We start from the raw sequence: 27,154 nt of genomic DNA, 5'->3' as shown, positions 1-27,154 counted from the left end.
GCCACTTATATAATGCATTAAAAAAGGTTGGATTTCCAGTGTAAGTACAGTGACTGAATCGCAAAATAAAACAAATTAGAAAGGATAAACAAACACTAAAATAGTGAATAACATGTGAAATCCCTACCATCACACATATTTTCAAGTAAGCATTCAGACAAAGGCTTCAATAACAAAGATTAGGAGGAAAAATTTATACATTAGGATAAGACCAGAAATATTTAAAAATGGTATTAAACATTTGTATAAATGAAAATCTAACCTTCAGGGTTACAGTGAACACTAAGACTGTAAAAACAATGGTTCCAAAAGTCCAGTTTCCATACACCTGAAAAACATTTAACAATTACATGTATCATGAATATATGATTGTTTAGAAAAAAAACACAACTGAGCCAAGTTTAACTGTGCATGTAGTTGCAAAAGATTTTTTTTTAATAAGTTGATTGGGGGATAGTAGTTGATGAATAAAACCATGTCACAATGATAGGCTTTCCTGTGACTCTGAATTTTCATGAACAGGCACACCAGCACTATGGTTCATAGGACTGATTTCCACTACTCTATGGAGTACTGAAGAGGCACTACACTGGTCTGATGAGGGCAGCAGGAGCAGGGGGAAACCTAATCCACTAACAAGGTTCATTAAAACAGATCATGTGAGTTATCTCTAAGAGTTATTGACTTTTAAAAATAATAATATATACCCAAAGTTCTCAGATTAGCAATTATTTTCGAAGACTCACATTTTTTAAAAGTAATTGTAACTTGGTTATAAATACCACAGCTGTTAGCATGTGCACATCAAAGAAAAGCAGATACCATGTATAAATCCAAGAGGATGGCAATGAATGGCACATATGCTTACCAAACGCTGTCAAGATCTGAATGCACAGCATTAAAACAGAAAATGAGATGTAAAAGATTTTGAAAAAATAAAAACAAAAAAATTAAGGTTAATAGAAGCAAAAAAAGATTCAATTAAGTCATACATGGGTGTCATGTCTAGTTGCTGCTAGTAGCTCCCATACTTCATGTGATTTTAGCAAACATTTAGAAGGATGGTGACATATACAGTAAAACCTTATTAATTTGGACTTTATGAACTCAGAACAGACAATGAACTGGACAGAGGTTAGGTCAGTGCCTCTTACATGCCACATGGAAAGTTTGCTGAGCAAATGAATCAAAACAGTAGGACTACAGGAGTGTATCCACCCATACTGGAGCAGAGTCTTTTTAATAAGTACCCACCTATATATCATTTATGTGAGAAATAAAGATAAAATAGTGAAAAATCACAGAATGGGTCATAAAGCTGAAGGGACCAGAGAAATCACGAATTATAATGTTGTTTTACTGATGGAGCTTTCCCAAGAACTTGAAAGCAGAACATTCTTCTTGACAAGTGCTACATGTATCAACTGTAAAGTTTTGAATTACTTTGTAGTTACTAATTTTCATATGTTCATGTTAAATGGATATCTCTTAGTCCAAATTAGAGAGGTTTTGACTGTAGTACCTAAGTCGAAATTATCATTTAAATTCACTGCTCCTATCATTACTTTAATACTTTAGTTGTATAGGTTCCAGATGTAGACAATATACTCAGCAAATTCTTTGTGAACCTTAGCTTTGCTTCATGTTACGATTGTAAAGAATGGATGATCATAAAAGTGGAATCCCAGAAATGGGAAAGCAAAACATAGTGAAAAGCAGCATGCAAGGCTGTGTTCGGTTTTCCATGTGTGACTGCAGCAAAAAAGTCTCACTTATCTTCTAGGAGTAATTCTCTCCTAGGGTACAGCTAGTCCTAGAGCATCCTAATGCAACTGTTGATCGATAGAATGAATGATAGGAAGTCACTGGCAAACCCGACGCAGCTTTTCTGGAGAAGGCTATGCTTACATGTGGAAGGGAAGGAGGAGTGAAAAGAATTCCTCTCTTCATCTATTGGTCAAACATCTCAAAGATAAGGCAGCTATCCTCTTAATTCCAAGCAGGAAAGGCCACTAGTAGAAAGAATTGAGTCGAGGCAGACTTAAAAAAAAAAAAGCCTTTCTCATATCAAAATATATGGGACCAAAATCTGAAATACTAAGATCTCTGTTTAACTAGTAAAAATAACAGCCAAAACTTTCAGGAGGTTTGTATATCAACTATCTAGTTAGCTACTCAGAAAATGATTTCTTATTTCAGCACCTCTAAAGAAGTTGTAAGACTAAATAATAATGCAGCAAGACTATACCCCCTTTTCCCTGGACTTTGATCCTTCATACCCTGATCAACTATGTAAACATTATGAAAAATAAAATTAAAGGAAAAAAAAAAGACTATATGTAAGACAGATCCAATGTTTATGGAAAAAAAGATCACCCATGCTTTTTATAAAACTCAACGATATAATGACATGTTCTTTTTACCTTTCCATTTTCTTCCAGGGACGCAGTTTGAAAAAGAAAGTAAGTTCCAAAGAAGAATACTGTTCCTTCAAAGGCAGCCAGAAATGTCCAATATAAGAAGGGTCCCAATTGTAGCATGGCATTACCAGTAATTTTCCTATTGAGAAATGGTAGAAATAAAAAAAAAAAAAACAGGATAATTAGTCTCTGTAGGATGTTCATTTAAAGAGATAGTGAAATACCAGGGTGGACATGAGATTCGACTTTTTAATCAGGAAGAGGGGTTACTCTGATGGACTGAAACTATTTTTGGTAAAGGACCAGACTTAGTCAAAGCCAAACCAATCTTGGTTTAAGCATTATATTATAAAATGCTTCTACAATTAAATTTTCTCAGGAAATATACATTACTGTGAACTGTGGTCACTGTAATGCAGTAACACTAGGGATGTATTTTTTTCTGTGTTTTGGTGTCCATGATCTGACATCCCTCTAAAGCCTCCTCATAAAGCAACCTCAAGGAGAGGAAAATGCTATGTAACATGATTTGGTGAGTATATATTATAAACATTTATTGAAACATCACAATGTAACTCACAAATATCACAGCTTTTAAGAGTTAATGAAACAGGGCCCAGCGGCATGGCCTAGCGGCTAAAGTCTCCCTTTGAACACACTAAGGTCCCATATGGGCGCCGGTTCTAATCCCAGCAGCTCCACTCCCCATCCAGATCCCTGCTTGTGGCCTGGGAAAGCAGTCGAGGACTGCCCAAAGCCTTGGGACCCTGCAGCCGTGTAGGATACCCGGAAGAAGTTCCTGGCTCCTGGCTTCGGATCGGCATAGCATCAGCCATTGCGCTCACTTGGGTAGTGAATCATCGGACAGAAGATCTTCCTCTCTGTCTCTCCTCCACTCTGTATATCTGACTTTCCAATAAATTAATAAATCTTTAAAAAAAAAAACTGTGCCTTGTTCTCATCCTTCCTCATATTTAATTGACACAAGTGTAACCTGGGCATCATGACATTTTTAAAGCTCTGAAGTGGTTCTAATACGAATGACAATTTGAGAACCACTAGGATTAATAGCTCACTAAAGTTTACTCAGAGACAGAGCTAATATAAAGCCTAAATTGATTTGACTTTAAAGCACATATGCCCAGTGAAGCCTTCCAATTATTAAGACATTTCGTTTAATCAGCTCTTTGGGGGCTCTTTACGTTTCTCATTGAGTCAAATTGCATATTTGAAGTTGTATATTGATACTTTGGAACACGGCATGTAGATAGGTTAAAAGTTTAAATCTGTCAAAAGCAGCACACATGAATCAGAATATTAAAAAGCATATTAAGCAAAAACCAAAACACAATAAATGTCAAGGATTTGGGGAAAAGGGTACCCTAATCCACTATTCATGGGAATGTAAACTAATATAACCATTATGGAGGATAATTCCTCAGAGATCTAAAAATTGATATGACATATGAACCAGACATTCCACTCCTGGTAATAGATCCAAATGAAATGATGTCAGCATGACAAGAGTTATCTGTACACCGCTGTTTATAGCAACTCAATTCATGATAGCTAAGATAAGGAATCAATCCAGCATGTCTATCAACTGACGACCAGAAAAAGAAAATGTTACACATATAGCACTATGGAATGCTACTTGAGCTGCATGGGTATACAAACATGTCTCTCACATGCTGATTTCATTTTTATCTTAGAAAAATGACAGGAGAATGAGGTGGCTGGTTCTCAGAAATAAGCTCTCCCTACTGCCACCAAGTCACAGTTCCTAAAGCAGTAGAACGGAACCTCTCTAAAGATCCTCCAGCTAATGGGGCTTTTGAAAGATCCTGACCTGGGTTGGGGAGAGAAGACAGAAGCAGGATGAGGCTTCTTTCCTTACAGGCCATCTCTGAGAGCTACATTACATTCTGTGAAAATAATGGCAGAGGTAGGGGCATCTTGCTGGTTATAGAAATCGCCTAAATCTGTGCATTTTCATTTTAAATAAACCAGAGAACTCTATTGTATTTGGTATCCTTTATTATGTCTTTTAAAAATAGTTTATTTATTTATCTGAAAGGCAAAATTATATAGAAGAGGAGAGACAGACACAGACAGAAGGTGGGCAATAGAGAGACTGAATTACTCCTCAAATGGCTGCAATGGCTGGGGCACGAGCCAGGCCACAAGCTAGGAGTCTAGAACTCCATCTGGGTGGCAGAGCCCAAGTATTAAGGTTATATCTTGAGATCATCTCCAGTCCCTGGGGCTGGCCCACAGTTCCTCCCTTCTTCCCCCACGCTCTCTTGCCTTCATTTTTTACCTGGCTCTCCACGTCCTCCTCCATCTAGTCCCCTTCCCCTGCCCTGGCAGCCCCCATCCTGCCACCACAGCAGGCGACATTTCCCTTCCAGTTTTCCGTTCCTACCCTGCTGGAATAAAGGACCTACTAAGCATCAAAAAAAAAAAAAAAAGGTTATATCTTCTACTGATTTCCCACACATTAGCAAGGAGCTGGATTGGACATAGAAGATCTTGGCTCTGAACTGGTATTCATATGATATACCACCTGTGGCTTAACCTGTTGCCATCACAATGCCAGCCTCAAATATACCAATATACCTTATTTAGCAGTGCATATGTACTACTGTAAATTAACATATTTATCCTTTGCTTTAGGGTTAGCTTGTAAAAATCTAAGTAAACCACAGGTTAAGCCATTATGGTTACAGCCAATTCTTCCATTCATAGAGGAAAGCCATCCATTTCCCAACGACATAAAATGGATACAGTGGTTCTGGGAACCACTGATGTTTCAAGTACAGGCAAAATAGAGAAGAGACAATCATCCATCAGTTCAACTCACTACAGATAGGAAACAGCATTCTAAACTAGGAAATATCTTGACACATACTTCTTTTTATGGTTAAATATATCTTCTTTTAGAGCACCATAACACCTTAGGTTGAAGTTTTAGAAATTGGTGGCTTAGGTTCAGCATTCTGGTACAATAGGTTGGGCCATGGCCTGCAATGCTTGCATCCCATGTGATCACCAGTTCAAGCCCTGATTGTCCACTCCAACCTAGCTCTCTGCTAGTATGGATGGGAACGAAAAGGAAGATGACTCAAGTGCATGACCCCGTCACCCACAAGGGAGAGTCTGATGAAGCTCCTGGCTTTGGCCTGGCCCATTCTCTACTACCGTGGCAATTTTGGAAGTGATTCAGTTGAAGGACAATCTCTCCCCTACTCACATTCTGCCCTTCACATAAACTAATCAATCTTTAAAAAATCAGTGACCCTGAACTAAATGTTTCACACACATCCAAATGCACGAATCTGCAACTAGGAAATATGTCCATTTTTTGTTGAATGCCCTGGTTTCAGTAGCTAACAAAAAAATCATAGTAGAAGTAAATAATCAAATGAGGTAGGCAGATCTGTAACTTCTCTGCTGGGGTCCATGTGATGGGAGTGGAAGACAGCAAGGTGTGAAGAGAACTGTTCCATTGCAGGCAGGGCTGCAAGGAATTTCCTGCTGTATGGCAGGGAAACCACCTGAACACAGCTCCACCTTCCTTTGCATGGACACTGGACAATGCCCCTTAGAATTCTGTAATCTATTTAGGCACTGTCTGCCTCTGTGGAGCTAATGTTTATTACCAACGTGAGCTTGGAAATTGATGTTGTTGATACCGTTTTAGCCAAAGAGCCTTTTATTATTGCTGTTTCCACCACTGACCATATGCTAATCAAGGGTGTTACCCCAGGTGTAGTGGGAATCTATTCTTTCCCTCTTTCTTTGATCTTTACTTCCTTCCTTCTGTGATGCATTTCCTCCCTTAACTGATTCAAGACTAAGCTGTAGAATGAGGATTGTAGTAGGAATGTGTTACTGATTGACATGTACCATCTACTGAGAACTTCCTGACCATAGGGTCAGGATGGATAGCATCCAGCTTTAAGGTGAAACAAAGGGCAGAATTATCCTCAGAAACACCCACTTGACCATGATGTAAAAAGTATGAGCCAGAGTTTGACTCGTTCTGTATAAATAAAGCAGACAGCTTTTGTGCATTGTCCACGATGATCGTGGAATTGTAGTGGTCCATCTCTCTCTCTCTCTTTCTTTGTGCCTCATCCATGCACCCTTCGCGAGTTTCGAACTCAGCTGTAGCTGGACTCTGGCACTTCTCTAGTCTTGTTAAATGAATCTCCTTTCAATCTCTGAGGGTGTTTTAACCAAATGTTCATCTTACATGTACAACCGGGGGTCTGAGGTCAGAGTATCAATGTTGATGTGTTGTTCCAGTAGACTGTAAGCCAGAATGGGCAGAGAAGTGAAGCAGATATTGTACATTGTAAGGTAAGCAGCATCATACAGGGGCTGAAATGACAAATAGAAAAGAAACAGATGTGTCAAAACATTCATCTGTAAGACGGCATCTCAGAACTATCAAAACCACTTAAATAGTACCCTCGGAACATGCTCCACATTCGGGGTCCTGGGATATCAGGTGGCTGTCCCCCATTTCCAGGTATTGATGTGGTTGGGCTGCTGGGAGCAGCCTTCTCTCCTCTCCCTACTTTCCTCAGATATAGGAAGAAAAAAGTTGATTGGAGGCAACTGTCTCATCCACTCTCCTCCATCCCTTGGCCCTCCCCACCCTAATCAGTGGTACACATGGGCATACATCCCTCTCAACTATGTAAACATTATCAAAAATAAAATGAACTTAAAAAGATGGCACTTATGTATTGAGAAAAATCACTAGGTAATGTAAAAGAGTTTCCTTTTATGCTTTTTGTAATAGTAAATAAAACTTTTTAACTAAAGTCACTCTACCTGGAGTTATAGAAACTACCAAATTGTGATGCTTCATATTAACATGCCCTCACCTTTAACTAGATTTAATTCATATGTTATAGGCTGCATTTCTAACAGATATTTCATAGTTTTTCAAAATATTTTTCTATAGCTAAAACATTCAGCTATTGTGCAGCTTCTTCAGCAAACACTAAATAAAAATAACAAGATAGGAATCCTTAAACTGAATATAGGCATGAGTCACAGCGTTTTTCTTAATATTTACATATTTTGGTTAATATTTTACAGGTTCAAATTTTACGGTAAATCTTTTCTAACACTCTCTTCCTGAGACCCCAGATACTCTTCTTCACTGTCCTGAGCAATAAATCTAATTTGAATAAAATTTGAATAACTGCAAGTGTGTTCCTGGTGGTCTATTGCTGGGGGCTTTGATAATATCAAACCTCTAAAGCAGAAATGGGTATATAGAAATCATTCAAAAATATTGTAAGAATTATGAAGGAATATGAATTGGAACCTACAGCACATATATAAAGGGCTGCTCTGATAATATAAATACATTATATTAAAAAAATTTAAGGCATTCAGTGAACCTCACTCTAATGAGCCACAGTTATCTACACAGCAAACAAAGCAACAGATTCTTTTCAAAATAAAAATAAGTAATCCAAAGGTTTAGTTACAAATCATAGCTTCCTGGCCAACTCAAAAATCAACATTTTTATACAAAGCCAATATAAAAAAAATGAAAAGGTATGAGGTTTGTGATAAACCATTAACCTATAACATTATAGCATTATTACGATGCAAATTACATAATAATAAAAAAGCAAAAAGTCTTGGCCAGCATTGCAGTACAGTGGGTTAGGTAGCAGCTTTTAATGCTGGCATTCCATATTAGAGTGCTGGTTCAATTCCCAGCTATTCTGCTTCAGCTCTGATCTGGCCTCCTGCTAATGACTCTGAGAATGCAACAGAGGAAAATCCAAGTAATTGGGCCCTGCCATCATGGGGGGACGCAGACAGAGTTCTTGACTCCTGATTTCCTTTGGACTGAACCCTGACCATTTGGGAAATGAACCAGTAGATGGAAGATGTCTCTCTCTCTCTCTCTTCCATCATTCTGACTTTCAAATACATAAATACATCTTTAAAAGGAAATAAAAATAATTTTAAGTTCAGGTGCACTAGAATGCACCAGAAACCTTACAAAAAAATAAGAAAATGTGAACATGTAAATGTAGAAATATTTTTTTGGTCAAAAAAACAGGTCAAGAAAATAAACAGTTTCAAGAAAAAAAGAAATCCTTTTAACTCTGGACACACCTTACATGACCTTACATGTCAACACATTAGCAAGAAATGTAAATTACACTATAACAAAGAACTCATACACCAACCTGTTGTGAGAATCCACAGAAGAACTGGTATAAAAATTGTGGCAAGATGAAACAAAGGTTCTGGAAAAAATTAACATAAGGGTTAACAGTCTCACTCGATAAAGCTTCATAAACTAAAAGAGCAAACTATACTCCAAGTAGTCTATAGTCATTCCTGAATTCTTTCTAATATGAAAATACAATAAATCTATAATTATAGAAAGGCAAAGCTAAATAACAAATTCACATCAAGACTAACTTTTGCCCTACTAATAAAGAGCATTTCACTTACTTTAGGATATCTCTGTATATTTTTCAAGGAAAGATATGAGCTAATCCAGTGTGAACACATAATGATACTAAAACTTAAATAGCAAATTCCAAAATTATAAAGTAGACTGACATTATGCTATAAGTGAATATTTTGAAGTCAATGCCAATAGGTAGTCATGAAAATTATTAAAGCTTATGTTGATATTAACAGCATCAATTAATGCTATATTATCTTTATTACTGCCCCATCAAACAACCAACATATTAACGAGCACATACAACATGTAAAGATGATAACAAAAAAGCCAGTCCTCTAAGATATTTAGCATTTATTTGGGGAATATTAAAAAAAAAAGCAGAGAAAAATATCAGCCAGGATCCATCAGGGAGTTAAGAGTCACTAAATGTGATTATATAATACATTATATACAAGGAAGACCTTGTAAGATAAGTACAATTTACAAGAGCAACAAACAGATTTAATACCTAAATTTGTCCAAGAATGTAAAAGACCTGTACAACAAAATTTATAAAACACTAAGGAAAAAAATAGCACACACACAGAGGGGGGAAAAAAAACTTGTATGTTCATGGATTGGATGAATTAATAGCACAAAAATGTCAACAGCACACAAAACAATTTACAGATTCAATGTGATCCAGGGATGGTGTTGTGGTAGGGTAGCGGCAGCATCCTATGTGGGTGCCAGTTTGAGTCCCAGCTACTCCACTTCCAATGTGGGAGACCCAGTAGATAAGATTCCTATGGTTACTGTAGCCATTTAGGAAGTGAACCAGCAGACGGAAGACCTCTCTCTGTCTCTCCTTATCTTTCCTTTGTAATCCTGCCTTTGAAATACATAAATAAATCTTAAAAAAAAAACACAATCATAATCAAAATACCCAGGACATTTTTCTCAGATCTACAGAATATTCATATGAAAACACGAGATCCCAATGGCTAAAACAATCTAAAAGTACAAAAAAGAAAGCCACAGGCATAACAGTAGCAGATTTCAAGACACACAATAGGGTTCTTATAATCAAACAACCTGGTACTGGCACAAAAATAGATATATAGATTAATGGAACAGAATAGAAACCCCAGAAATTAATCTATATTGCAACAACCAACTAGTCATTGTTAAATAAACTAAAACCAATCCCTATAAAAAGGACAGTCTCCTCAACAAGTGGCATTAGGAAAATTTGATCTTTATGTGCAGAAGTATGAAACAAGATTCCTAATTTACAGCTCAGACAAAAAACAACCCACAGTGGATAAAAGATCTAAATCTATGACCTGAAACCATCAAATCACTAGAGGAAAACAATGATAAACACTGAAAGACATGGGCACAGGCAAAGACTTCTTGGATAATAATGCAGAAACTCAAAGCAAGTGAAATGGGTTAGACACAAAAGAGCATAATTGATTACATTCATATTAAATTTTAACAGAGGCAAAATTAAGGTTATATTTACACATATTACAACTATATATTGCATATAGATTACATACAACTATATATTGTGTTTTATATGTATGTATACATACATATAAACTATGTATTATATGGCAATATAAACAGATTCTCAATATTGTCTGGGGTAGAGGTGAGACTGAGAATGTATGAAAACCATGTAGAGTGATTCAAGTATTTCAGCTGGAGTGATGGTTACACAGATACATAAATTTGTTGTCACCCATGAAAATATGTAGTTCTAATAGACACAATTTACTGCACTGTATTTATATTCCAAAATGTACTCTTTTAAAAATTCACCCTGCGTATGACAATGTGGCACAATGGGTTAAGGGTAAAACTTAGAAAACAGGTATCCCATACTGCAGCACCAGTTCAAGTCCCAGTTGTTCTGCTTCTGATCTAGCTTCCTGTTAAATGTGCCTGGAGGTCAATGGGTTATCATCCAAAAATTAAAAAAAAAAATTCTGGTGAGGATGTAAAAAAAAAAAGGCACTCTAGTGGGAACAGAATCTAGTATAACCATTATGGATGACAGTAACGAGATTCCTCAGATATCTAAAGATGAAAAATCTGAAAATAAGACCCAGTTATTCTACTCCTGGGAATTTATTCAAATAAAATGAAATCAAATGACAGAGTTATCTGCACCCCCATGTTTATGGTACCTCAATTGACAATAGTTAAGATATGGACTCAACCCAGATAGCTATCAATGCATTACTAGATCAATATGGTATTTATACATGATGGAATATTAGAAAGAGATCCTGTTTTTTGCAACAAAATGGATACAACTGGAAACCCTTATGATTAGCGAAATAAGCCAATCCCAGTAAGATAAACATGTTTCCCCTGATCTTTGCAACTAAGACACAGAGTATAAAAACTGTAATCTATATAAACAAGAGGGGCGTCTTAAAATTTGATTATTGTTTGCAGCCTGTGTCTATACTCTTGACAAACAGTAGGTTTTATTTTTCTAATTGTTATATCTTGAATTGTTACCCTATTAAGCCCGTGATTGCAAAATGAAATGAAAATACACCATCAAAAATGTTAAAAAAAAAAAAAACAGAAAGAGACAAAGACAAAAGGAAGGAAGAGGGTGGATGGGAAATATCACTATGTTCCTAAGTCCGTATTGCTCACTTCATATAAATAAAAAGAAGTAGAAAAAAATTAATGTGCCTGGAAAAGCAGTGGAAGATGGTCCAAGTATTTGGGCTCCTGCCACCCATGTGGAGGATCACAACACAGTTCTTGGTTTCTGGGCTTTGGTCTGGCCTTAACCAGGCTGTCAAGCTACTTGTTTTTATTTTATTAAAGACTTAATTTATTTTTATTGGAAACACAGATTTATAGAGGAGAGGCAGAGAGAAAGATCATCCATCCACTGGTTCACTCCCAGTGGACACAATGGCCATAGCTGAGCTGATCTGAAGGCAGGAGCTTCTTGCGGGTCTCCCACATGAGTAGTTTGGAAGTGGAGGGGCTGCAACATGAACCAATGCCCATATGGAATGCTGTCATCACAGAGAGATGATTAGGGTTCCATGTCACTGTAATGTCCTGAAAAGATGATTTTTTTTTTTAAAAAAAATTTATTTATTTATTTTCCTAAATAAAGAAATATAGGTAGATTGTAGAAAGGCAAGGAAGATCTTTTGTCTGCTGGTTCATTGCACACACAGCTTAACAGCTGGGTCTTGGGCAATGGTTCAGTGGCTAAATCCTCATCTTGTATGCTCTGGGATCCTCATATGGTGCCAATTCTTGTCCTGGCTGCTCCAGTGCCCATCCAGCTCCCTGCTTGTGGCCTGGGAATTCAGTGAAGGATGATCCAAAACCTTGGGACCCTACACCCATGTGGGAGACCTGAAAAAAGATCCTGACTTTGGACCAGCCCAGCTCTGCCCATTTCAGCCATTTGGAGAGTGAAGCAACAGAGGAAGATCTCTTTCAATGAGTTACCCCTTTCTAGGTAACTCATTCGAGTAAAACAATCAATCAAATATTTGGAAAAAAAAAAACCAACCATGTCAAGCTCTCTTTCATGTTGACTGTATCAAGACTGTGAAATAAACATGAAAAAAGGAGAAAAAAATCATAACAAAGCTAATCCAATGCTGGAATAAAAAGTTACAAGTTGGTTTGTGTAGAAGACAGGTCTAGAGGTAGAACTGACTGAGCAACTGCAACCACCAGTGTGTGCATAAGCTGATTGGGGCAACAGACTAGCAGACCCTGTATTGCCAGGTACACATAAGAATCAGGTCTGAGATCACTTCAGATGAAGTTTCTATGGGGATTCGCCCCAACTGAGTCACTGGACTCAGAACCCCAACCATGGAGAGAATTGCAAGTTCCATGGTCTGATCGTGGAGTGCATGTGACAGAGCTGGGCCTCCTCAGTGGCTCAGATGGAGCAGTGGACAGCATATCCAGGTGCACATGGAGGACATGGCAGTACATGGGAGTCTACAGAGAACACCTGGTACCACAACAGAGGTTGGAGGACAGAACAAATTGATCAACTACCCCAGCCAATGTTGGCAGTGAATATTTGGGCAAATGAAAACTCTAAGGTGCACTGTGTCAACCAATGGATTCTAGAGAAATTTCATTGCGCTTGGAGAGGCAAGAATGGCAGTAAATCAGAACTATTTAACTACTGAGACCTCTTGAGCAGGACCCTCAGAGCATGCTCCACATCAGGGACTCTGGCGTGGTGTTGGGTGGCTGGACCCAGAGTGCAGAGGTGTTTGAGGGGCTGGGTGTGGCTTCTCTATCTTCCCCCTTCCCCCAGACAGAGGAAGGAAAAAGAGACTGTAAAAATGGTGATCTCACCCATTTTTTTTGTAGTGCTTTTCATCCTAATCAATTATGTAAAAGTCATCAACACTATTGCATACACATTGGAAACAACAGAAAAGTTTTTTTTAAAGAGTTACAAGTTAACTTCAAATATTTATCACATACCTTATAGAAGAAATACTGTACAAGGTGTGCTATTCTCACATAATACAAATGCCCATGAGCCAACAGCAGTTTCTTTAAATGTTTAAACTTTGGAACAGAATAATCACTATTTCTGGCTGCTTGGCGACCTTCTTTACCTTTAATACCTAAAAAGAGTAAGCAACTCACATATTATTTTCATATTTTCTACTTGTTGAAATGTTACAATTTATTTCTAAAGCTCAGCATTATGTTTTTCAAACAAAAAAGACTTTAAGACAGTAATACTGAGACTTAACAAATCAAACCGAAAAGTTAAGTTTAATTACTGATTTATAATATAACTATATGGAGCAACCATTTCAATCACAAAAAATATCTGGAGGGAAAAATTTTGTGTGAAAAATGGTTTCAAGGTACTCAATAAGTGCTTAGTTGCACTTGATACTACATGAGGTGCTATAATAAGCTAAGACCTGGGTTTTGTGGTCTGGGAGTTCAATGAGAAGATGGTCAACTGCATGAGCTCAAGCAGCTAGAGGGTTTCCACACAGGATAACCGATGCATAAATCTTAGAGTTCCACACTATTTAAAATTTCTTACAAATCAAATGTAGCATTTGGGACCTACTCTATAATATTTTACACACACACACACACACACACACACACACACGTATCAATATCCCACCAACAACAACAACAACAAGAAAACAAAAAAATGAAAAATCAACTTGTTGATCTATTTAACACTTCAAATCAGCCTGATGAGAAAAACTGACATATTTGGTAGCAAAGCTGGTGCTGCATGTCAACACATCACACATTTAACACTATATCCCTATACATCTGTAATACTTTCTTGTGGGAGACCATCCAACCAATTATCATCACTTAGACTCCAACAGGCCAGGCAGGAATGAGAACGGGTAACATTTCATGCATGTTTGTCAAAGTGCAATGTAAATAATCAATGGTGTCGTAGTAGGTTTAGGAAATTACTAGGATAATGTAAAACTACCCTCTAGTTTTGCATTGCTACATTTTGACCAGGAATAGGACCATGAGATGAACATGTTCCATCATCATAGGAGACTTTATTTCGTTAAGAGCACGCTCAAATTAAAAATTAAGATTAGCAACCAAAGCTATCTAGAATACAAGATCCCACTTGTGATATCTTACAGCTGCCATTTCATTAGATGTTTCTTACCTATTCCCACATGGGACTCCAAGATCATACTAACATCATTGGCACCATCACCTATTGACAGAGTTATGGGGCTGCCTTTTAAATTCTTCACCATTCTGACAATCTAAACATTAAATACAAAAAAAGGTATAAAAAGTCAAAGCAGAATATGATATTGGGCTACATTAGAGATTTATGCCTCATTTATACTTTTAAAGGGCAGCCTACCAAAGAGAAAGCTACTTTGTCCACGTACGTACAAAAATTTTGAATTCTCAGACACAGAACATGGCTATTCAAAATGTAACATCAACATTCACTTGTTTCTGGTTCCGTAGATTTATAAGCTATAAACTATGCCTCCCATACATAGTAAAGATCAGCATTTCCTTCTTTCGTCATTGCTTGATGTGTCTTTTCAGATTATACGTTCAATCCATCAGTAGAGGCTAGAAAAAGCTGATTTGGGGTAACATTAATGGGTATACTACAACAAAAAGAGGAAAGCCAGAGGACAATGTTTTTGATTCCCTTTACTGGTGACAATGCTATCTTCCCTTAGGACCATTCACACAGCCTATATTCCTAGAAATTTATCCAACATTAAATTCTTACACCTATGTGTCTGCCATCTAAATCTTACTAAATTTCTCACTGCTTAATATGGTTTGGAATCTCTTATAGAGATCTACATTTTGTTATTTTTTGAATTGTATTTTTTATGATGATTCCATAGGCAGAGAGGTTCCCCCTTTCATCTCTCCTTCACTCTCCCCAGATACCTACATTTTAAAAGAAGCATATTACAGGAGAGTGAGTTTCAGATATCTGCCCAAGACAAGTAAGCAAAACCTGAAACTATTCCAAGTGCTCAAGCGTCCTTGCTTCAGGGAAATACAAATGAAAATCACATTGAGGTTCCACCTAACTCCAGTGACAGTGGCCTACATTCAGACTCTACTAACTATACCTGCTCGCATGGATGTGGAGCGAAAGGTAACTTTCTTTACTGTTGCTGGCAGTGTAGGCTAGTGCAATCACTATGGAAGTCAGAAGGGAGAGTGCTAAGAGAACTGAAAATTGAGCTGGCATATGACCCAGCTATACCACTTCTGGGAATATAGCCAAAGAAAATGAAATTTGCATATGTGAAAGGGATATGTAATCCTGTATTTATAGCAGCATAATCTATAATAGCAAAGACATGGAAACAACCCAGATATCCCTCGAGGAGTAGATAAATTGTGCTACATCTACTCCATAGAATACTACCCAGCTATTAAAAAGAATGAAATTCTACCATTTGAAATCAAATGGTCCTAACTAGAGAGCATTAGGCTCAGTGAAGTAAGTCTATCCCCAAAGGACAAACATCATATTTTCTCTCATATAAGCAACATTCATGCGTAACACAAGATTGACATATATCAGGTGCACAAGTATATACACAGAGTCATCTAGAGGAACTGTATAATAGAGACTATTATATCGAAATGTGAAGATACAATGCAATATGCATGTCTACTTTCAAATCAAAGATGGATTCCCAATGAAACTGTTAAGTGTATCTTGACAACAGTACACTAGACTCTGCTATTGTCCATGCCTACAATGTCAGGATAGACTTAAACAGAACAATGGACTTATGACTGTTTTCGGAAGGACCATATGATTGTAATAAAATAGGGGAAATTATGGGGGAAGGGAGGGTAGGGGAGGTCCCAGAGACTTTGGAATTGTACCACAAAATAAATAAATTTTAAAAAACCTGTCACTATTTACTATTCCAAGTATATCTTCAACACATGTAAATGACACTGTGAAGCTCAGTGTCTACAGTTCATGGCGGTACTTTATAAAATGTTCATTGTCAGAGTTAAAGACACTTCCGCTTTTCCATCTCCGGAAATTGTATTGGGTAAGCAGCTATATTCCCACCCTGTTTTAGATAATCACATCTTTATGCGCAAACTTCAAACCCTTTGAATTCTAGAAGCCTTGAAAAAGCTTAAATAATTCAGTATGTAAACATTTTTTCACAAATTCTGTCCTCACAGTTGCTCAGAGCAATCAGCATAAATAAAATCCATTTCAACATAACTGAAGTAACTAAAAATAATTTACACGAAGTTAAGGCGCGCTGCAGTCTTCTTTCAAACAAAACTCAGGCAGGTTTTAGTTGTATCAAGTGGTACGGAAAAAAGTCCACATCTGATTTCATTTAACACAAAAATTATATGACTAGAAAATGCCAGTCTTGCTCTAGTATCCTCAGTTCAGCTCTTGTTAAAAAAAAAAAGTGTAGGGCCCGGCGTGGTGGCGCAAGTGGTTAAGGTCATCACCTTGCACGCCCGGGATCCCATATGGGCGCCGGTTCTAATCCCGGCAGCCCCGCTTCCCTTCCAGCTCCCTGCCTGTGGCCCGGGAAAGCAGTCAAGGACAGCCCAAAGCTTTGGGACCCTGCACCCGCGTGGGAGACCCGGAAGAGGCTCCTGGCTTTGGATCGGCATAGTATCAGCCGTTGCGCTCACTTGGGGAGTGAATCATCGGATAGAAGATCTTCCTCTCTGTCTCTCCTCTCTGTATATCCGCCTTTCCAATGAAAAAATAATAAAAATAAATCTTAAAAAAAAAAGTGTACAAGAAACAGACATAACCTGTAAGGGAAAGAGTAATAGAAAATGGAAACAGAAATAAGGAACTGAAATTAAACATATTTGGTGGACAACACTACTGGTTAACTACTTGCACTTGCTTGCTGCATACAATAGTGATTTAAACTTCCAGGGCAAAAGAACTGCAGCCAGAGAAGTCTATGAAGAGAAAATGATCAAGCATGACAGCTTCCACAGGAAAATGCAGATTTAAAAGATTTATTATCCAACACTGTAAAAAGATAAAACGCCACAGGTTGATCATGCTACAAAACCATGAAAGAGTTAGATAAACATCCAATTATTAGGATATTTTTCATGAAAATGGAAAGATTTTGGCAAAAAAGTATTCAATCATCAACTACAACTACATGCAACATGTTGTATAAAACAATGTGCTAAGATCCAAAGAAACCCTAAGGTTCACACACCTCAAGAAGCATATAATGAAGCAGCAGAGACAAATCATCAATAAATGAATATTAGACAACTAGACTATTGAAAGATAACAAAATGTATTATTAGGCCGGAGTGTAGAACACTGTCATTTAAATCATTCACACAAAGTCTATGACGTCAGGAGATCTCCCTACCCTCTACCCGCCAGACTGAAGAGGAATGATTTTTCAGAAGAGGGATTTTTTTTTTTAAAGATTTATTTTTATTATTTTTTATTGGAAAGGCGGATATACAGAGAGGAGATACAGAGAGGAAGATCTTCCGTCCGATGATTCACTCCCCAAGTGAGCGCAACGGCCGATACTATGCCGATCCGAAGCCAGGAGCCTCTTCCAGGTCTCCCACGCGGGTGCAGGGTCCCAAAGCTTTGGGCCGTCCTCTGCTGCTTTCCCAGGCCACAGGCAGGGAGCTGGAAGGGAAGCGGGGCTGCCGGGATAGAACCGGCGCCCATATGGGATCTTGGACATGCAAGGCGAGGACCTTAACCACTTGCGCCACCGCGCCGGGCCCCAGAAGAGGGATTTAAAGGATGAAAATATCAGTAAGATCTCCATGAATAGAGTGAAAATGAATTATGACTGAGAAAGGGAATGCCACATTAAAAGGCATATAGCCAGAAAAGTTGTGTCTTCTCAGAAAGTAGATCTGGTTTGAGCAATCAATGAGTTTTCACTTCTGAGAGTATTTTAAAAAGTTTGTGTAGAGCCCAGCTCAGTAGCTTAGTGGCTAAAGTCCTCGCCTTGAAGGTGCCAGGATCTCATATGGGTGCCAGTGTAGGTCCCGGCAGCCCTGCTTCCAATCCAGCTCCCTGAATAAGGCCCAGGGAAGCAGAAGACTGTCCAAATCCTTGGGACCCTGCAACCACATGGGAGACCCCGAAGAAGCTTCTGGCTCCTGGCTTCAAAAAAGCTCAGCTCTGACCGTTGTAGCCACTAGGGGAGTGAATCATCAGATGGAAGACCTTCCTCTCTGTCTCTCCTCTTCTCTGTATATTTGACTTTCCAATAAAATAAATCTTTTAAAATTTTTGTGTAAAAATTAACAGATAAGTTTATTCTGGTGTGATTTTTAAAAATATTGCTGTAGATTTTTCAAAACATGAATTTTCTTGAACTTTTGAAGATCCCTTATATGCATGAAATTCAATTTATTTGCATTGAAACAAACTCCTTTGGAACCAACAAGGACTGATATGATGAAAACAGCACAGTATAGGAGGAACTGGGAAATGGTAGCACTCTGGGAAGAGAGAGGTTAGGTTGCTAATTACAGGTAAAAGTCAATGAGTTATGAAAGTCCCAGCTCTGAAGGATTTGAAAAATAAGGAATAGATGAAAAAGACCATGTTGTAGAAATCAAAGTTTTGTGACTGATACTATATGGAAGAATAAAAGTGTGAGGGAAACCAAAACAGAGTTCAAGGTTTTGTTTTTATCTTTTCCTAAAGATTCACTTTGATTGGAAAGACAGATTTACAGACAGTAGAGAGATATTCCATCTGCTGACCCACTCCCCAAATGGCCACAATGGCTGGACCCCAGTAGATCCAGAGCCAGGAGCTTCTTCCAGGTCTCCAACATGGGTGAAGCATTCCAGGGCTTTGGGCCACCCTCTATTGCCTTCCCAGGCCACAAGTAGAGCTGGATGGGAAATGGGTCAGCAGGGAAGCAAACTGGCATCCATACAGGATCCTGGGCAGACACAAGGCAAGGAACTAGCCACTAAGCCACTGTGCTGGGCCTAGATTCCAAGGTTTTTAATCTAGCAATCTGGAAATATAGTGAGCTCAGTCACAGAAACCGAAAGAAAACTATGGTTGGACTGTAGATAAGACAAAATTGGGGTAACTATGTCATAGCCAAGAAAATGGACTTGGTGAAAAAAAAAAATCAGGCAGTAAAACAGGATCCTAAAACTTTAGCAGAAAAGAAGTAGGAAAGTATGCCGAAAACCTAAATTTCCCTCAGTGAGTTAAAAGCAGCAAAGAAAGTAAATGGACCTGGACTGAGGAAAAGAAAAAATAGAGCTAGTGTTTGAGTTAAATTTTATTATGAGTAAAATTTGTGTGAGGACATTTCAGATAGGGAAGCAAAACGAGAAAAAAATCTGACAGTTGTTTTGAGGGTAGTATATAGAAGGAACACAATGAAGATTTAACTGGAGAATTTATGCTGGATAAGAGAGTGATAAAGATACATGAAGGGAAAACTGAAGGAGCACCAGATGCCACTTGGCCTTTATTGTAAGCAACTATGAAACCACTAAAGGTGTTTGAGATGGAATACAGACGATGGGAAGGACGGTGTTTTAACAAGATCAATTTGGGAGTATAGGAAGATAGACTGAAGGGGACAGAGTTGACAGCAAGGAGACCGGTGAGTGGACTAGATCCAACAGTCCGTGCATGCTGTGTATGTCACAAGGTTTTGGACTAGGCTGGCAGTAAAAGGTTTCAAAAGATGATACTAAAACAACAGCTATGACAATGATATTTAATATCAACAAGACATGCAGGGAAAGGAAAAAAAATTTAAGGCAGATTTGAGAGTTACAAAACAAGAAAACTGGCAGCAGTAATTGGAATAATATAAGACAGGGATAAACTTGTTAGGAAAGAAAATAACATTTTAGGTAGTAGAATTTAATATGGAATCCATAGAGATGTCTGACAGCTAGAAACAGGAAATATAACAATAAGAAGAATTCAGAGACAGATATGTATCAATGGGAATCAGAGAAATTGATGTGTATATCTAGAGAAAAAGTACAAAAAGTTCAAAACGAGAGGGAAGACTTGACTCTAGAGAAAACTGGTAATTAAGAAGACAGAAGATAAAGCCAAATGAAAACATTAAGTTGTCAAAGAAGGAAAAGTATCAGGACCATGAAATATCACAGAAACTAAGGAAGGACAGTTTTAATGAGACCTACTTGATAGAGTCAAGTTCAGAGAGAATTCAGGAGGGAAGTGGAAATAACATAAAGGCTTGTCTGAAGGAAAGACAGTAGGCTGAACAGAAAGACCATCTAGGGCTAATGTCATAGGGGAGCAAGGAGCAGTGGAATGGAAGCAATAGGCTTTAACCACTCCTTAGAGGAGTCTGGAAGGTGAGTACCTGGACAACCAATCTGAAGGGACAAGGTATAGCACAGGCTTACTTAAAACTGGGGAAAGACTACTGAGTGCTAAGTCAGGGCAAAAAAAAAGAGAGAGAGAGAAAAGATAGCAATAACTGCTCTTTGACAAAGAAGCTAATTAAAAGTAAATCAAACATATGCACAGGACTCATAGCAGACCATGGCCTCATATTCAGTTACCTGGGCTTTTTGTAATGGTGCCATCCGGCAACAGAGTACTGCAGTACATTTCATACAAATTTGTAGAAAAATGCTTTTGTAATTGTTTGAACCAGAATCTTGACTGGAGTTTAGGATGAGTGACAATGTGGAACCATCGATAATTAATCCATATTCCTGATGTTCTGTCCATGCTCTGGAAAAGAAAAATAATGCTGTGTCTGAATGTATTACACATTTCTATTTAGGATGCTCAATTCTGAAACATAAAGGGAGTGTTCCAGAAAAAAATAAATCATCAATCTGATTTATTGATTTGTTTGTTTTACATAATCAACTATTCCTCATAACGGTCCAACAACAACTTTCAAAAACATCTTTGAGATTTAAGTGCGCATAGGTGACACAAGTTCTAAAACAACTAAAAAAAATGAAGTTGAGCTTCCTGATTTTGTAGAAGGAATGAAATGCAAATTTTGAAAATTATAGACCCATCAAACTATGATATCAAGAAAAGTCAGCAGTTATCTGAAACTCCTTTAACAACAAAGAAAAGACAAAAGGCCTAGTATCTAAGGAAAATAGAGAAAATGTACATGTGAGAAAATTCTACCAAAATTGACTTTTTAAAGATTTATTTATTTTTATTGGAAAGTCAGATATACAGATAGGAGGAGAGACAGAGAGGAAGATCTTCCATTCATTGATTCACACCCCAAGTGGCCACAACAGCTGGAGATGAACTGATCCAAAGCCAGGAGCCAGGAGCTTCTTTTGGGTCTCCCATGTAGGTGCAGGGTCCCAAGGCTTTGGGCTGTCCTCAACTGCTTTCCCAGGCCACAAGCAGGGAGCTGGATGGGAAGTGATGCCACCGGGACATGAACTGGCACCCATATGGGATCCTGGCACGTCCAAGGCGAGGACATTAGCTCCTACACTACAGTGCCAGGTAACATTTGATTTTTTGCCATGATTAAAATATCAGTAAATATTCAATTTTTGTAAAGGGAATCCATGAATGCATCAGTCACAGCAACATTCTACAGTTATAGACAGAATTGTCTAACTTAATGCTATTCAAGGTTTAACGTGCAAAGGAATCACTTGGGGATACTACTAAATGCTGACCCAAATACTGATTCAGACTCAGTATCTCTGGGGTAGGAGAAGAAAGTCTGCATTTCTCACAAGCGGACTGGTTACAATGGAGCTGTTGTTTCATGACCAAATGTAGACTAAGGAGGGCCCAACACACATCTTCATTCCTTTACTCTCCACTTCATAATTTTATAATTGGATCATGTCTTAGGGTTCTCCCCTACTCATAAAGCTAACATAATAGAAAATAGCAGGTCAATAATCCGTCAAGCCTAATTTGCAAATACTAATTCTAAGTAGTCTATACAGAAAACAAAGATTTTTATTTGGCTAATCCTTCTTGCGGTTACACAAGCATGTATGATGGTATGTACTGAACTAAACCACCTAATACATGACTAACAATCAGTTATTGGATTGATCATTGACACACAAAACAGCTGGCTCACAGTGGGATTTGAAATGGAAGAATGTGATATACTGGCAAGTTGAAACTGTCAATTGAGGACTCAGCACTGTGGGACAACAGGTTAAGATGCTATCTGTAAGGCTGGCATCCCATATGAGTAATGATTTGAGTTCTGGCTGCTCCATTTCTCATCTCTCTCCTCCTTTCTAATAGACATGGGAAAGCAATGGAGGACAGCCCAAGTGCTTGGGCTCCAATGACCACATAGGAGATCTTGATGGCAGTCCACAATCCTGGCTTTAGCATGGCCCAGTTCTGGCAGTTATGGCCATTTGGGGAGTGGATCAGTGGATGGAAGATCTGTCTATCTCTTGCTTTTTAAATAAATAAATATATCTTTTAAAAATAAAAGAAAATGTTACCAGCAGCCTTTTGTAAGACCCGAGTCTACCAGTAATGGAGAATTAGTAAAGGTCGCCAAGTCGGGTTGTAATGTGGACGTGAACACACCCCATGTCGTGTATTTCACACATGCGTAGGTTCAAGAACATAATGGTACTTCCCACCTTCCTTACATCGCTCACTCCTCCGTATTTTTCTTTTCATTTTTGCTGTGACATACTTTCAATTTACACTGTAATCACAAGCTTACCCCTGCACTAAAGAAAAATTCAGTGATACTAAGTAACAGACAGACAGTTCCTCGGGAGCATAGACAAGTGCTATAAACTATAACCAAATCTGAAATGGTCAATTTCAGTCATTTACTTTTTTATACTCTCTGTATACATAGCAGTTAGTCAAAGAAGCAAGCATAGATAAAGCTGGGAGTCTGACTAGAAGGAACAAAGAAACAGAAGCTGGCAATGGTGGTTCTGGATCTGAAACCTGTATGACTGGGGAAAAGCTTATGCTTGACTCCAGATAGCTAGGAGGTAACAATGACAGATGGACATACTGCATGTCTCATGGCTGCCGAACAGCACCACACATTGTATCTTCATAAAAGTGTTATGTTAAAAGCCTATCCACTATACAGCAGTATTTGGAAATAGGGCTAAATGAGTTCAAAAGGGTGGGGGGCCCATATAATAGAAATACTACTTTTAAAGAATAAGAGATTCTAGAGCTCTGTCACAAAGGGAGAAGCCAGCCAGCTGCAAAACCAGCAAGAGGGCCAACATACAGATGGTCAATCATCTATATTCTGTGATGGGTGACCAAACCCAGACCAAGGAAAATGGACAAGTAAAATATATTTACTTTTGACATCTTTGTAAGTACTATTTGAATAAAAATGAAGACATTTTTCAAAGCAACTAATAAAAATCTGTTTAATTCAACTAATAACCAAGTAGGAGAAGAACAATAACTTTTAGAACTGGTCACAGCCTCACAGAAGGAGGCCATTGCATTTTAAATCTTGTTCAAATACCAGAGATAAGGATGCAGATAGAGATGTTAAAAGCATGAGATCTGCTATTGGAGAGACTTGATCAACATAGCTACATGATCTGGAGCAAGTTATTCCATCTCTTTGAGTCTCAGTTTCCCTGTCCGTAAAATGAAGACAGATTGCCTGAATTCTTAATGATGATTAAATGACAATAATCACAGAAAGCACTTAAAACTGTTCCTGGAACATAGAGTGTGCTTAAGAAATGGAAAATGACTTGGGTTAGGGGTTATAGGAGTTAGTGCTATGGCCTTTCAGAACAGAAAATGGATTTGTTTATTGCCAAGATAAACCCAAGTAATTGGTTTACATTATGCTGTGCCCTGGCATTCTTTCAGACCCCTATTTTCCACAAACCCTTTCTAAATAGCTAACTGAAAGTATCCAAGTGGCCGCATTAGCTAGTCAGAGCTCCCCTTTGGAGTTGAGGGGCATGAGAACCCAGAGAAAGGGTTTTGGGACTTCAAAATCATAACAGCTGTTAAAATATTCATTTTATTGTGTTCAATTTTAATGTGGGTTAGGCCACAATATCAATATTGAATATCCAAACCAGTTTCTAAGCATTTGGAAATTGAGTCATTTTTCTAAATCTAAAGAAATGTAAAATTTCCTTTATGTTAAAAGAGAGGAAGAAAGTGCTAAATAATTTCAAATGTACCACTAGCCAAGTTCTCAGAGAAGGGTTTAATTTAAAAAGATAAAATACTTGCAAATAAAGTATAAATTACAGAAAATGGTGCCTTCTGCTCACAATGCCATTATTTACATCTAAACCCATGTCTAAATATAAGAAACAATGTACTTTCTTACTTTTTAAGGCTCCTAGTATTCTTAGGAAATTCATGTAGCAACTTCTTACGATATTCTATCAATAATTCATGTAATCGATCTTCCTTCCTTTCACTTTCTTCAATGGTTTTTGTAGTCAGTTCCAAGAGCTCAGTACTGGTTTGAAAAAGACGACAGGCATAGCATGTGGATTTGGCTGTTTCCATCTTGTCTCCAGTGAGCACCCAGACTTTTAGGCCTGCTGCATGCAGAGCTTCAATAGTCTCGGCAGCTTGATCTTGTAGCCTGGGAATACAAAGGACACTTTGTTGTTCCTGAACACTTAGTGGAGATTCTGCAAGAAACCACGTTAAAGAGAATTTTTCCATAATTCCCACACATTAATTTTCCCACGTATCTTCTACTCCTTCTTTTCTTAGAATGCTGTTTTTCTTAGAAGTTTGATTTATTAAAAGGAATTTCAGGAAATTTTCAGAGAAATTCAAGGTATTTTTAAAGAAAACCAGTATCTAAGAGCAGAATGGAGAATCACTGCTCTAAGTTGAGGTGTCCAAAAACTCAACAAACTGTAACACTTTATCTCTTCAGTGTATTTCCTCCTTTGTTGTATCTCACCATAAAAATACCAACATGGACTAAAACAGATGTGGTTAAAAATACTCTAATTAGTTATATTAAATCAAAATACCACCTTCACTAAGAAATTTTAAGAATAAAAAGATTGTCAACAGATATAAACAAGCAATTTTAAAAGAAAAGATACATTTATTTTTACTGGAAAGGCAGATCTACAGAGAGGAGAAAAAGAGATAAAGATCCTTCATCCATTGGTTTACTCTCTAAATGGTGGCAATGGTCAGAAGGCAGGAGCTTTTTTCTGGTTTCCCGCATGGGTGCAGGGTCCCAAGGTTTTGGGTCATCCTCTACTATTTCCCTAAGTCATAAGCAAGAATCTGGATGGAAAGTGGAGCAACTGGGATATGAAGCAGCATCCATATGGGATGCCAGCACTTGTAGGCAGAAGATCACTAACCGAAGTCATTGCATTGGCTCTGAATAGGCAACTTCTGAAAGATGAAATAGAAATGGCCAATAGATATGGGAAAAAATGCTTAGGATTACTAGTTATGAGGGAACTGCAAATAAGAATCACAATGAGTTTCCACCTCAATATAATTAGAATGGCTATCATACAGAAACCACAGAACAATAAATCCAGACAAAGCTATAGGGGGAAAGCTATTCTGATCCATTGCTAGATGGGAATGTAAACTTGTATAAACATTATAGTAAACAGTAATGAGATTTCTTACAGGTCTGAAAACCAGAACTGCTGTATAACCCAGCTATCCCAACTCTGGGAATTTACCTAAATGAAATTAAATCAGCATTCAAGATTTCTATGTACTGCCATGCTTTTAGTAGCTCAACTGACAACAACAAAGATATGGATGACCTGAAAGTATATCACTGTAAAAGGAAGGAGGAGGGTGGGTGATGACATGGGTGAGAGTGAGGGTAGACTACTAAAATGTCCTGCGAAATACGTGAAGTTTGTTCACTTGTTTTACAAAAGCAAAAACAAAACAAAAAGTTAGGCTGGGGGCATATTAAGCTACTGCTTACTACACCAGCACCCCAAATCAGAATGTTGATTCAAGTGGCTCCTTTACTTTTGATTCAACCTCCTACTAATGCATTCGGAAAGGCGGTGCATTTTGGCCCAAGTGTTTAGGACCCTGACATCCACTTAGATGCAGATGCAGTTCTGGCTCCTGATTCTGTTCTGGTCCAGCTCTGGCTATCACGGCCATTTGGAGAATGAATCAGTGGATAAAATGTCTTTCTCTTTCTAACACTCTTTCAAACAAATAAAGCATGCACCAAACAATGGAAAGGCTATTCATCTTAGATGAGAATTTAAGTATAATCCTAACAGATAATAAAATAGTAACACTTTCTTTGGGGCTTCTTTCACTTGGAGAATAACAATGAAATTAAGACTAAATGAATTTCATTAGATTTACAATCCTGTGTGGCTGTTTTTAACTGTGTTTGGTTATAAAAACATTAAGGGGCCCGGCGCGGTGGCGCAAGTGGTTAAAGGTCCTCTCCTTGCACGCCTGGGATCCCATATGGGCGCTGGTTCTAATCCCGGCAGCCCCGCTTCCCTTCCAGCTCCCTGCCTGTGGCCCGGGAAAGCAGTCAAGGACAGCCCAAAGCTTTGGGACCCTGCACCCGCGTGGGAGACCTGGAAGAGGCTCTTGGCTTCGGATCGGCATAGTATTGGCCGTTGCGCTCACTTGGGGAGTGAATCATCGGACAGAAGATCTTCCTCTCTGTCTCTCCTCTCTGTATATCCGCCTTTCCAATAAAAAAAATAATAAAAATAAATCTTTAAAAAAAAAAAAACATTAAGAATCCAAAAAAGCAGATCAATAAAACAG

The 27,154-nt window shown here is 38.1% G+C and overlaps 1 protein-coding gene across 1 annotated transcript in view; it reads right to left on the bottom strand.

Annotated features, from left to right (window-relative positions):
* Window positions 1-27,154, bottom strand: part of ATP11C (ATPase phospholipid transporting 11C) — a 157,704-nt gene that overhangs the window by 14,692 nt on the left and 115,858 nt on the right. The window contains exons 19-26 of the mRNA XM_040999964.1: window positions 24,729-24,992; window positions 20,974-21,148; window positions 14,564-14,666; window positions 13,372-13,517; window positions 8,651-8,710; window positions 6,679-6,806; window positions 2,424-2,559; window positions 263-328 (exon numbers count right to left, since the gene is read on the bottom strand). Of these exons, the coding sequence (XP_040855898.1) occupies window positions 263-328; window positions 2,424-2,559; window positions 6,679-6,806; window positions 8,651-8,710; window positions 13,372-13,517; window positions 14,564-14,666; window positions 20,974-21,148; window positions 24,729-24,992 (1,078 nt within the window). The remainder of the gene's footprint in view (window positions 1-262; window positions 329-2,423; window positions 2,560-6,678; window positions 6,807-8,650; window positions 8,711-13,371; window positions 13,518-14,563; window positions 14,667-20,973; window positions 21,149-24,728; window positions 24,993-27,154) is intronic.

This window comes from Ochotona curzoniae, unplaced genomic scaffold (assembly GCF_017591425.1).
Source record: "Ochotona curzoniae isolate NIBS_2020 unplaced genomic scaffold, NIBS_Ocur_1.0 scaffold_1852, whole genome shotgun sequence".
In the NCBI taxonomy this organism is placed as follows: domain Eukaryota; kingdom Metazoa; phylum Chordata; class Mammalia; order Lagomorpha; family Ochotonidae; genus Ochotona; species Ochotona curzoniae.
This window is presented reverse-complemented; position numbering and strand designations above follow the sequence as displayed.